Source organism: Crocodylus porosus, unplaced genomic scaffold (genome assembly GCF_001723895.1).
Source record: "Crocodylus porosus isolate Cpor-Errol unplaced genomic scaffold, CroPor_comp1, whole genome shotgun sequence".
Lineage (NCBI taxonomy): Eukaryota > Metazoa > Chordata > Crocodylia > Crocodylidae > Crocodylus > Crocodylus porosus.
Window position 1 is genome coordinate 45,589,731 of NW_017728931.1, and position 12,749 is coordinate 45,602,479.

General features: G+C 41.7%; 1 protein-coding gene across 1 annotated transcript; it reads left to right on the forward strand.

Annotated features, from left to right (window-relative positions):
- The first annotated feature begins 1,656 nt into the window (after positions 1–1,656).
- HSP90B1 (heat shock protein 90 beta family member 1) lies at positions 1,657–12,054 on the forward strand. Its single transcript, XM_019544762.1, has 16 exons — positions 1,657–1,787; positions 2,112–2,211; positions 2,975–3,116; positions 3,203–3,319; positions 3,663–3,994; positions 5,000–5,111; positions 6,154–6,279; positions 7,058–7,174; positions 7,729–7,866; positions 7,947–8,024; positions 8,117–8,182; positions 8,818–9,087; positions 9,485–9,730; positions 10,440–10,576; positions 11,453–11,531; positions 11,613–12,054. Exons 1-16 carry the CDS (start codon positions 1,739–1,741, stop codon positions 11,871–11,873), a joined length of 2,370 nt encoding a protein of 789 aa, XP_019400307.1. The 5' UTR covers positions 1,657–1,738; the 3' UTR covers positions 11,874–12,054.
- Positions 12,055–12,749: the final 695 nt, after the last annotated feature.

Here is a 12,749-nt window from a genome sequence, read left to right on the forward strand (position 1 = left end):
ATTGGATTTCCATTTCAGGTTGGCCACCTGAGGCTGATGGGCCACCTGAGGCTTCAGCCCCAAAGAACCCAAAAAAGGTTTGCATCAGGGGTCATAATTAGCTAGTCACAGGCATATGTGCCATGCCAGCTGCAAAACTGGAGAAAGGACAAGGAGGTCCCAGCCTGCAGGTAACTCTTCCCAGTGGAGAGACCTGCAACTTCTGTGGACAGACTGCAGCTCGAGGATTGGACTCATTGCTGAGTCGTAGTAGCGATCATCCTTGTATCAAGAGACTGCCCCCGATGACACGCCAGCAGCCTAATTTCTTAAAACAGAGGTGTCAAACAGAGATGCCTCCAGGCTTTCAGAGGGGCTGGGAGCGTGGGGGTGAAGTCAGCAGGGACGGGCCCCAAAGCCAGGTACAGGGCACAGAGCCTCACTGGGGCCACACCACCACCCTGGGAAGAGCTTCTGATGGAACTCTTCAGAGACGGGGTCCGACAAGCCCGTTTTAACAAGCCTCACAGCAGCAGGCCATTTCCCAGCATTGCCAGGTCCTAAATATGAAATGATCATATTGGGAGCTCACAAACGATCATATTTGCTGAAAAACTAGTGTACACTGAACAATTAGGCAAATAAGTCTGCAAATAAGTCTTCTTCTCATTTACTTTGTATTGCTTGCTATAAATTGCCAGTGAGTGCGAACTGCGTCATTAAACTGAAGCATGTCTTTATTTCGAGGCGAGCAGTCATAAAAAAGTTCTGACAGCAAACCCAAAAGACGGTTAAAATTCTGAGTGACTTGGATTGCCTCAAAAAAGATCGTACATTGTTGAAATTATGGTACAAATACGAAAATTATCGTACACCTGGCTGCCGCTGCCCTTGCCTGCCGCTGCCTCCTGCCCCAGGCCAGGGGCCTGGTCTCAAGTGCCAGAGCTACATGTGCACTACTGCAATCCTGAGTGGGCACCGAGACCACAACTCCCAGCATGCTCCGCGGCAAGGGCAAATTCCAGTTCCCATCAGGCCTCGCGGCACAGGGCCACTAAGGCTGGCACATGCGCGCTGGGGCGGCGGCTGAAGAAAGTCTCTGCACAGGCAGCACGCGCAGGTCCCCCTTCCCGCCGCGGCACAGCTTCCCATCAACCCCCGCGCCAGGCCGTGGGGCTTCCCTCATTCTTTTGCTTCTTTGCAGCCGACTTCGCAGGGAGAGCTGGGGCCACAAACCGGAAGCTCCTGTTGCCTTGGTAACTGTCTCCACGGTAAACATCCCGGCCACCCCCGGAAGTGGTTCGCGGTGACCTGCCCGCATGGAGATTTTAATTCATTCCGACCTTACTCCGGCTCAGTCACGTGATCCCACGCCCTAGACTGACGCGTGTTGAATATAAATAAATAAATAAATAGCCCAAGTTCATGTTAAACCCGCCCTCGAACACAATTGGCCCCATCTACTTGGCAGCATCCAATCAGCGCCGGCCACGCTCTGCCTGCAGGAAGCCGCACATGGAACGCTCCGATTGGCGGCCGCGGGGCTCCGCCCCACCTCCCTCGGCTCCCCATTGGCTCCGTGTTTGGCGTGGTGCGCCCTGATTGGTGCACGGCGGAGGCCGCCCCCTCCCCGCGGGAAGCGACGGTGATAAGCCGGGGGGCAGGGCCAGGTTGTGCTGGTCTAGCGAGGTCGGTGGCGGCGGAGCGTGGGGCCTGCGGGTAGAGCAACCGCTACTTTCGGGGTCGCGTGGGCGTCGCCATGAAGCTGCTGTGGGGGGTCGGCCTCCTCGGCGTCCTGCTGCTCGCCGGTGAGTTGCCCGCGGTTTCTGGAAGCTTCTCACGGGGTCTGGGTTCCCATGGGGAAGGGGATGATTTCCCCCCCCCCCCCATGTTGCCCCGCGAGAGGGAGGGGGGCCGCTTGGGTCGGTGCTTATGTCATTTTGGGGGTCGGTGCTTACATCATCACCTCCCCCCAGTTCGGAGGTCCTCGCCCCGCCCTGCGCCTGCCTGTGGTCTGGGGGGGGTGGGGGAGGCGTGCTGACAGGCGGGTTCCCTGGGGCTGAGATGAGGTGGGGCCCTGAAGTCCCCAGCCAGGCTGATTCTAACGGTGCCTGGTCCCTCTACTCTTGCAGCATCTGTGCGAGCGGATGAGGTGGAGGTGGATGCCACGGTGGAAGATGACATGGGGAAGAGTCGCGAAGGCTCTCGGACAGATGATGAAGTGGTCCAAAGGTCGGAGTTGTGGCCCGCGTAGTCTCTGTGGTGGTCTCGGGTGGGGATGGGGTGGGGGTTTGGGTGTCCAGTTTGCCCCTTGTGGTGCCTGAAAGGCTTTGGGTGCTTTAGAAATACCACTTGAAAGGTGTGCCTTAATCTAGAGCCAGGATTCCATGGGGGTAGTAGTAAGACTAAAAAACTAAAGCATGCTACATAGTGCTTGCTAGCGGAACTGAGTTGTTTCCGCATGCAGAAATCTCTGACTCTTTCTTTCAGGAGTAGCTATTCGGCTTTTAGCCAGGTACTGACCTCGGACACGTGCCAGCGCAGTCAAATGCAGCCTGTTGACTTTGGGCTTGTCGCTTTTACTCTACCACGAGGGGTAGATTAAGAGTCTTAACTATTTGGCTGTAACCACTTAAAATAAGCATATAACATAACGTGGTTTGAATGGGCATCTTAGCCCCTGTATCAGAGCAAGGGTTTGCTATGCTACTTTATCATTCAGTTTACAATTCTATAATTTTCATGTTGATAAGTAATGCTTTTTCTGCTCTTAGCCAAGGCTCAGGGGTACTCTTAAATCTGTAGGGCTCCACAAAAAGACATCCAGCTGTCACAGTAGCTTGCATACTTGGTGATCCATGGTCAACCTGCAAAGTCAGCAGAAAACAAGTCTGATCATTCTTAGTTGTCCTGACATAGTAGTAATTTGTGAGGTGGCTTAATACTTTGGTTAAGGTTCCTCTGTAGTTTAAGGCTTTGGAAACTGTCTCCACAGAGAGGAAGAAGCTATTCAATTGGATGGTTTGAATGCATCCCAGATAAAAGAAATCCGAGAAAAATCTGAGAAGTTTGCATTCCAAGCAGAAGTTAACAGAATGATGAAACTTATCATCAATTCTTTATACAAAAATAAAGAGGTGAGCAACAAGTTCATCAACCCAAAGTGTTTTAGCATATTGTTCATGCATGTTCTTTATGATACATAAATATGGTTTTATTTCAGATTTTCCTGAGAGAGCTGATATCAAATGCTTCTGATGCTCTAGATAAGATAAGGCTAATATCACTGACTGATGAAAATGCACTCTCTGGTAATGAAGAGCTTACTGTTAAAATCAAGGTAAGTTGCAAAATATTATTGTAATCTGTTTCCTTTCTTAGTGGTGGGGAGGTGCTTTTTCTTGTCATGCATTATATAAGCTAACGGATTTGCTGCTTGACTTTCTGGTGCATCCGCTTCTATAAGATACCTTACTTGAAGTAAAAACTTTGAATCTTACTTCTGTTTTGCCCCAACATGCATTTCTAGTCTTCTGAGAACAAGCTACATAGAATTTTCAACAGCAAACTTTATTGAATGTTTCAGGTAGTATAATCTCTCACACTAATCCTGCAGATGTTATGTATTGTATCCTGGTAGGTATGAAAGTGATATTTAGCTGAAATGTCTCTCTTTGTTTCAGTGTGATAAAGAGAAGAACATGCTTCATGTTACAGACACGGGTATTGGCATGACCAAGGAAGAATTGATTAAAAACCTGGGTACTATTGCCAAGTCTGGTACAAGTGAATTCTTAAACAAGATAACTGAAATGCAAGATAATAGTCAGTCAACATCTGAGTTGATTGGTCAGTTTGGTGTTGGCTTCTACTCTGCCTTCCTTGTAGCAGACAGAGTTATTGTTACATCAAAGCACAACAATGATACTCAGCACATCTGGGAGTCGGACTCAAATGAATTTTCTGTAATTGATGACCCAAGAGGAAACACCTTGGGTCGAGGCACCACCATAACGTAAGTGTTGAGGCTGATCTAAAGAAGCTATTATTGTATCATTCATATATGTCCTGCCCATTAGCACGTGTCTGTCTTCTGCATGACATTTTGTGTGCATTAGTTACTGTATCCTTTCTTAGCATAAGAATCCCTCAGATGCCATTGCCTTGGACTCTTCTATTTGCTACTAGTGCATATAGCCTGTATTTATATTTTGTTTCCCATTTCTTTCTGTTTATTTCATGAAATCTGAAATACATTAAGAAAACTTTTGAGTCTATATGTAATTTTCTGCTTCTAGTGCAATAAAAACTAAGTACTACTTAGAAGTCTGTCAGGAACTTCAGGTTGAGGGAAATGTGTTTTTAAACATAATTATTTGTATTTAAAGGAGGCCAAACCAAGGCAATTTTTAAAAAATCCCTTAAACTTTGAAATTTGGCTGCAGTTACTAGACACTGGGACTGGCTTGATGCAACATTAATGGATTGGTAGTGACTAAACATCACCTTTTTTGCTTTTTCAGTTCTGCTTTGCCTGTTTTTCTTTTTTTGCAACTGATCTGGCTTTGTCACCTAAGGATGGTATGCTTGCTGGGAAAATCTTTGTTAGTAAAAAGACATTGCTATTCTGACTTAAAGAAGGGAGGGAGAAGAATCCAGTGAAAGAAATGGATAATTTCAAACAGTGAACACTAATGACTTGATCTCAGATTTTGAGCACTCTAACAGCTTCAGGTGCTTTCTTAAATCTAAAGAGTTGCTCTGTTCTGAGCTTGGTTACTGGTTTGTAATTGGATACCTGTAAAGATACTGCATTTCCTCTGGCGAGAGGCAGGGGTGAGGAAGGAATGGCATTTCTGTTTTAGTTTAACATAGTTGACTGTACTAGAATGGGCAGCTGTTAAGCTGAGACTATATAAAATGCATCAAACAGCAAATTCAAATGATATACCAGGTCTGTCATGATGGCATCTCTGTTTTAAGTATAATTATATTGACTGTTTGTCTCGTATGTCATCAGTCTTGTTTTGAAGGAGGAGACCTCTGACTACCTTGAGCTGGAGACAATTAAAAATCTAGTCAAGAAATATTCGCAGTTCATAAATTTCCCCATATATGTATGGAGCAGCAAGGTAAGTGGCTGTAATTTTAACTGTAGAAGTAACATCTGAGTAGATGATCTGATCAGTAATTTAAGCCTTCTTACAGTTTACAGGTATTAACTAGACTCTTGAAAGTATTTGTCCTCAGGGCGGACAAAAACTTTTGAAATGAAGTCCATTGTAATACTTTCCTGAATGTTACTACTCTGACTCTCTATAATGCAGTATGGAGCAGCTGATACTAGTTGAGTGTTTTGTTTGTGTGTTTGTTTGTGTGTTTGTTTGTGTGTTTGTTTCTTTCTTTCTTTCTTGCTCTGCTCTGCTCTGCTCTGCTCTGCTCTGCAAATTCTAGGGGGTAGCATGACCCCTTTGTGTGGTCTTGGAGGTAATAATGTTAAGCATTAGTCTGTGAGACTAGAATATTTCGTAAAGGAAGAATGATTTAAACAGGCTTTGTAGTCATCTTCTGACTAACAGAGGTGGAGAAAAGTAAAGCTACAGATGCATCCTAGGCACTAGAATGAAAAATAACTTACTACTTTGTTCATCTCTAGCAAAACCAAGCAGCGGAAATGCCAAATGAGACTTGGGGAGAGTATCTTGTTAAACAGACATTCTTCCACCTATGGTTGTTGGTGACTTCTCAACAGAATTGTTTGTCTGTCACTGGTGGAGTGATGTATTGTGATCTTTCATGTCTGCCTTTTAGTTAACAGTTGGCTTTGAAAAACTTAGGCCTGTTAGCATGCAAAAATGAAAGGAAGACTTCCTGCTTTTGCCCTATGTCTGCTACCTCTGTATTGGGATGCACAGCTTGAGTTGTAAAATTTACTAGAACATGGCATCATTTGATCTTGACAGACCTGCTGCTAAGGGCTGCCCCCCTCCCCACCTCTTAGTATTGCTTTGTTTAAATTGGTGGTAGAAAGAAATAATTATATAGTGAAACTGTGATTCAACCTTGAATATCTAGATTTACACCAAAAAATATCACATCATGTGTACTCTAGGTTCTTATGAGACTGTCAGACTTTCCTTAGCCAGTTTTGTTGACTTTAAAATGTCTTTGCAGACTGAGACTGTCGAAGAACCCATTGATGAGGAAGAAGCAAAAGAAAAAGAGGAAAAAGAAGAAACAGATGATGAGGAGGCTGCAGTTGAAGAAGAGGAGGAAGAAAAGAAACCAAAAACTAAGAAGGTAATGTTTTGGCCTTTTAGCAGTTACACAGGCGCAGAGACCTGGGCCTTTCAAATAAGTGACAAATTACTTTTTCTGTAATAAATGTAGCCTTTGGGAATGGAATGTTACTGGACTTCAAGTCAGTAAGGATAAGAGACTAAAAATAAAATACATAAATGTTTGTCTTTATCAGAACTGTACAGAAGCACATTTTCTGCTGAAACACAGGTGGCAGCTTTTGAATAGTAAACTCCTGTTAAAGATCTGAATGCCAATAGTTGTGCTTTTTGCTTAATGTTGTCTCAACAACATTTTGATGGAATCAAGTTAGGCTGTTAACCTACATAACCTTTAGCTTGATTTTTAGACAGAATTCCTACAGCTGTGCTGTGAAGTTTTACCCTAAATTTGAGACTAAGTAGAAATGTAATACATCAGCTTAAACTTATATCTATAAATGTGGAGGTGAGGATTATGGGATGGTAAGCAGGTAACAAATGCACGTAACTGCATGTAAATCTTAAAACTCTTTAGACTGCAAAACTTTAGGGCAGGTGCCATGTCTTTGGTATGCTTCTTGGCATAGTAGTGAGTAATTGGAATAACGGGAAATTGCATTGTCAGTATTTGTAGTGTTATGCATCCTAATGTTGGACCTAAAGTGAGATTGGATTTTTTTTTTTTTTTTTCTCCTCCCATAACTAGCTAATAATCAATACCTTCCAGAGAGGTGATGTTAGGGGTATAGCACTAGTTGTTGGGTTTTTTTTTGTTTTTTTTGTCTTCGTATATACAGGTTGAAAAGACTGTCTGGGATTGGGAGCTCATGAATGACATCAAGCCAATTTGGCAGAGACCAGCTAAGGAAGTTGAAGAAGATGACTACAAAGCCTTTTACAAATCATTCTCTAAGGTAACTTTGCTATAAGCTTCAAGATTCTGTAGTGCATCACAAGTGCCATTCTTAAAGCAGCTAATAGAAAACTAAATAAGGAAGAGAAGAAAACCTGAGACCCTGAAATTAAAGTTTTTCTGAGTGGCTGTTCCTTTTGAGAGATGGGTTAATCATTGAGCTGCTGACAACTACAGACAGCCTACTTTATGTTCCTCTGCAAACTATAGTGTGGTACTCTCCCCATAGTACATAACTTGGGCATGGATCTTTTCATTTCAGTTGCTTCCGTTTAGCTGTTACAGAGTGCTTGAAGTGTTTTTAAATAACTACTTATATGCGCAAGCCATCAGAATCTGGCACTTGATTTTTAGATCTTCTCAAAAGTCTTCTAAAATCTCACTTTTGGAGAACCTTGATTTTGATTTGGAAGACTATTAATTGAAACTGTCTTCTAAAGAGTAGATTTTAAATAGTGCTAGCACCTTTTGGTATATGGATTATTCCTGTCATTTATCTGACTCTTCCTTAAATGAGAGAATATTTGAATGAGACCCATTTAATTCTTTCCACAGGAACATGATGATCCTATGGCTTACATCCACTTCACTGCTGAGGGAGAAGTAACCTTCAAGTCTATATTGTTTGTTCCCAACTCAGCTCCACGTGGCTTGTTTGATGAATATGGATCCAAAAAAAGTGATTTTATAAAGGTAAAAACGAATGCTTTTAAACCTAGAACAAACTTTAAATTTCCTTTAAAACATCTAACTCCTGTTCTGTTGTCATACAGTTATATGTCCGGAGAGTGTTCATTACTGATGATTTCCATGACATGATGCCCAAATACCTCAATTTTGTGAAAGGTGTTGTAAGTATTTTATTTTTTTTTTTTAAAAAGATTTTTTATCTGAATCTTGTTCGTTACAACTACTTATTAATAAACCTCCTTTTCTCACACAGGTTGACTCTGATGATCTTCCTCTGAATGTATCCCGTGAGACACTACAGCAGCATAAATTGCTAAAGGTATTTAGATGCAACTTGATATCAGCAGAAAAGAGGAAGTAGACCAGAGGCAGGCAATTGTTTTGGGTGGAGGACTGCTTACTGAGTTTTTGGCAAGCCATCGAGGGCTGCGTGATAGGCAGCCAGGGGCAGATAAATATTAATTTTCTAAATTTTTTTTTTTTAGGGGTTCTGCAGACCAGATAGAATGGCCTGGCAGGCCACATCTGGCCCACGGGCTGCATTTTGGCCACCCCTGGAATAGACTAAACATCACAAGATTTTAGAACAGGAGAGCAAAAAATTTATAAATAGCTTTCAGTTGGCATTTATATGGCTATTCTAGCAGGCCCTATTAAATTTATGAGTAAACCTTGCAAGGAGCAATGCAATGTCTGTGTTGCTTAACTTAACTAAAAATTAATAAAGCAGCTGGACTCTTCTATAATTCATGCCCTGACTTTAAAAAAACAAACAAACAAAAAAAAACCCTGAGTTCATGGCATGTAGTAAAACAGAATGAAAGTGGGGTGGCTTAGTGTCACATGTGCATCAGGTACTGTGTTTTGAAGTACTGTCAGTAATATCTCAAAAATTGATTGTTCTCATTGTTCATATTAAGTCTGACTTTTCTGGGGGGCTCTGGCTCTTCGTAGGTTATTAGGAAGAAATTAGTCCGTAAAACTCTTGACATGATCAAAAAAATTGCTGAAGAAAAGTACAATGATACATTTTGGAAAGAATTTGGTACTAATATAAAACTCGGCGTGATTGAGGATCATTCCAACCGTACTCGGCTTGCTAAACTTCTTCGCTTCCAATCTTCTCATCATGAAAGTAACCTTGCTAGTCTGGACCAGTATGTAGAAAGAATGAAAGAGAAACAAGACAAAATTTACTTCATGGCAGGTTCCAGCCGAAAAGAGGTAAGAGCAAAAGATCTGCAGTGTTAAATATCCAAAAATATTTTAAAATAAACTTTCCTGGATTCAGTAAACAAGCAAGAAGTAATTCAATAAATGTATTATTGTTTTAAATTGTCATCATGCTTGATGGTTCTATGTTTTGGAAGGCTCTTGTAGTATATCTGTGTTAACTGCCATTCAAAGTGATTTTATTTTTAGAAAGGTTTTTCTGGTAAGGGTTTCATATATAGCAAAGCAGCTATGTCAGTGTTAGCTATTGAAAGTCAGCCTGTGATGCAAGCTTTTGTCTGGAATCTAGTTAAAGTGCCCGCACAATTTATTGACTAATAACATACCAGTAATTCTTGGTGTTTAAACCGTATATTAAATAAGCTTCTGAATTAATTTGTCTTCCTAGGCTGAATCTTCACCGTTTGTGGAACGTCTTCTGAAAAAAGGTTATGAAGTAATATATTTGACTGAACCTGTAGATGAGTACTGCATTCAAGCTTTACCTGAGTTTGATGGTAAGAGGTTTCAGAATGTTGCTAAGGAAGGAGTGAAGTTTGATGAAAGTGAAAAATCTAAGGAGAGTCGGGAAGCCTTGGAAAAAGAGTACGAACCACTCTTAAACTGGATGAAAGAGAAGGCACTGAAGGACAAGGTATAAACTCTATGCTAAAAATAGGTTATTTTTTGTGTATGTATGGTGTTTGACAAATTCTCCCATCTGATTAGACTTATACTTTAATTTTTTATACCTCCAATGGGAGACTATGCAGAGGACTGCTCTTTAGAAAACTGACTATCAGAATTCAGATACCAATGGCCTTTAAGAAGCAAGTGTTAACAAGATATTAGGACTTGCTTTCTGACAATTTTTAATGAAGGCCTTGAAAATTTCTTCATAATAACAGTATTGTAAGAGTGCTTCTGAACTGATTTATAGATTTAGTAAATTTATTTCATCTTGGTGCTGTCAAGAAACCTGATTGCTAGAATGAATAGTAAACCAATTGAGGGGCTAACAGTGCTGCATTTACTCAAATTGAATATTTGGGGGGGTCCCCATTCAGCACTTGTGGCAGGAGGTGGGAACACATCCTCTTGTCTTCAATTTCAAGCACGAGGTGGGGTGGCAGCTACAGTTCTAGCCCAGGCCCTGACTTTGTTACTCAGACTCAAAGCCTTTCACACCTGCTTCTGACCTTTTTTTCTACCTCGCCATTCCCTTTCTTCCCCCTGCAAACTATATGGCTAGGGATAGGGAACACATTTTGTAGCTCTGGCTCCAGCTCCCACCTGGGGTAACTATAATATATTAGAAAGAACCTTTATTCAGCTAGCCTAAATGTTTGGGGGTTTTTTCATAGATTGAGAAAGCTGTGCTGTCTGAACGCTTAACTCAGTCTCCGTGTGCACTTGTGGCTAGTCAATATGGATGGTCCGGCAACATGGAAAGAATTATGAAAGCTCAAGCATACCAGACTGGCAAAGATATCTCTACAAAGTAAGCTTTCACTATTGATTTATCTGTAAATGGTATCAGCAGATATGAGTAGTTATTGCTATCATATACTAACAGCTACAGGTAAACAAAATGCCTACATATTGGTCACTGTGGCTCTCCATAGACTTAGTGTTAACACTGTAACTAGTTTAAATAAAATGTCCTTTTGGAATTTGTAGTTTGTAATCTAATTTTATTTTAAAACAGCCTGTGCTTTAGGCCCAAACTGTTAATGTGTATATGTGATTTAGTTTCCTCTTCTACAAATGCTTTATGGGTGTCTTTACAACCTCACCATTGTTGATGGGGTGAGACATCTTTTACTAAGTCTATATCTTACCTATATGCTTTCTGCTAACTGTATCAGAGATGCCTATACTGTTATGAACCACAGCTCCACCTTTATGTAACTTCAACTCCCATATTAGTTTTAGGTCTAAGCTCTTAGATGAGCCAATCTTGCTATACTTTTTAAAATGTTTAAAGTAATTTTAATTGGTAGGGGCTTTGTTTTAGCCCACAGCAAGCATTCAGCGAGGGCAATATTTACATGTATGAGCAATCATAGTACGGATTGCATTATCTCACTAAAGTAGGAGCTTTGACATGTTTGTTGCTGTTGACGCAAATATAAGTTTCTAAAGTTCAGTAAAATTTGTGATTTTTAAAAAATCCCACTACGTAAGAAACAAACTTGGAACAGCAGTAGAAATTAACTGTCAGTTGTATGTAAAACCTTGCATGCTAGTAAAAGCCTGGGAGCCATCTATAGTGGCCTATTCTAGAATAAAGAACCCTGGACTTACACTGTGAAGGGGCAGGGGTGGAACAGCATTTAAACCGCATTACTGACACAAGATCTGTTTTCTCTTTTAGCTACTATGCTAGCCAAAAAAAGACACTTGAAATTAACCCTAGACATCCACTGATTAAGGACATGCTCAGACGCATTAAGGTAAATAAGTGCAATATTGGTTGTTTAGTTGTGTGCATTTTTTTTTTTTTTAAATAATTCTTCTTAATGCTTCCAAATCAGGAAAATGAAGATGATAAAACAGTTGCAGATCTTGCTGTAGTGTTGTTTGAAACTGCAACCCTAAGATCAGGCTATATGCTACCAGACACAAAGGAATATGGAGACCGAATAGAAAGAATGCTTCGTCTAAGTTTAAATATTGACCTTGATGCAAAGGTTAGTTGCCATTTTTATTTTGAGAATAAAAGTACCAAAGGTCACACTCACAGAATTTTGAAAAAAGGGATGTCTTACTTCCTCAAGGCAAAATTTGAGATGTAGAATATGTAACCACCTCAAAGGTCAGCTGGCAATGTTGTGTGTTTTTTAAAAAGCAACCCATTTTATCCACTGCAAAAAACAGACAAGCTGTTAGTTTTTAAGTTCCTGCTTCACTGGTTACAGTTTGAGCTGCTTTAAACTCACCAGTCAATTTGTCCAAGGAACTCTGCATCAACTTAAGGAAAAAAACCAGGGTACTCTGTCTCTCTCCACCCAACAACTTATTTTTTTCTTTCTTGATCCTTCCATCAAAAACTGACTACATGAATAATTTCAGAACCAGCTTATACCAGCTCCATTTCAGCTAGAAGTGCTCATAGTGGTGGAAATCCACAGCAGGCTATGTAGACTTTTTGACCGTGTCCACAGGAGCACAGATGTATGGTTCCCCAGGGGCAACTGGTGGCAGGACACCTTGTGCTGCTGCTGCTTGTCCCCTGGGGAATGCCTGTACCACATGCCCTTGTGTGTGGCAAGTTACCCCAAATGGGGTAGAGGAGGCTGGGGCTAGCATTGGGCTGGCTTCAGCAGCCTTGCTTGAGTTCTGGGGGCTCCCAGGGCTGCAGCACCAGTGATCCTGCTGCTCTGAGGCTGGCTGGTTGGCAGCCTGAGTGTGGTTCTGGCTGGCCAAGCTCTAGTTTTGAGTGGCACGTGCAGCCCCCATGTGTGCTGCTCTTCTTTTTGGTGCAGATTTTTCATCCCTTGGATATCCAGGAGTTTAAAAACAAACAAACTCCCCACACTGCTTGCTTGCAGCACGGAGAACAGCTAAACGTGCAGTACATGGCACCACAGACGCATCTGCTGCACTATACCGCATGGCCGTGCTTGTCTCGTTGCAGCCTTTTGGTTATCTCTTTATGCAATTTGGGGAGC

Excerpts from the sequence above, each read along its gene's own strand:
- HSP90B1 (XM_019544762.1), top strand. The coding sequence starts at position 1,739 with ATGAAGCTGCTGTGGGGGGTCGGCCTCCTCGGCGTCCTGCTGCTCGCC. Across the intron at positions 6,280-7,057 it reads AGAAACCAAAAACTAAGAAG|GTTGAAAAGACTGTCTGGGA; the intron begins GTAATGTTTTGG and ends TCGTATATACAG. Across the intron at positions 9,088-9,484 it reads CAGGTTCCAGCCGAAAAGAG|GCTGAATCTTCACCGTTTGT; the intron begins GTAAGAGCAAAA and ends TTGTCTTCCTAG.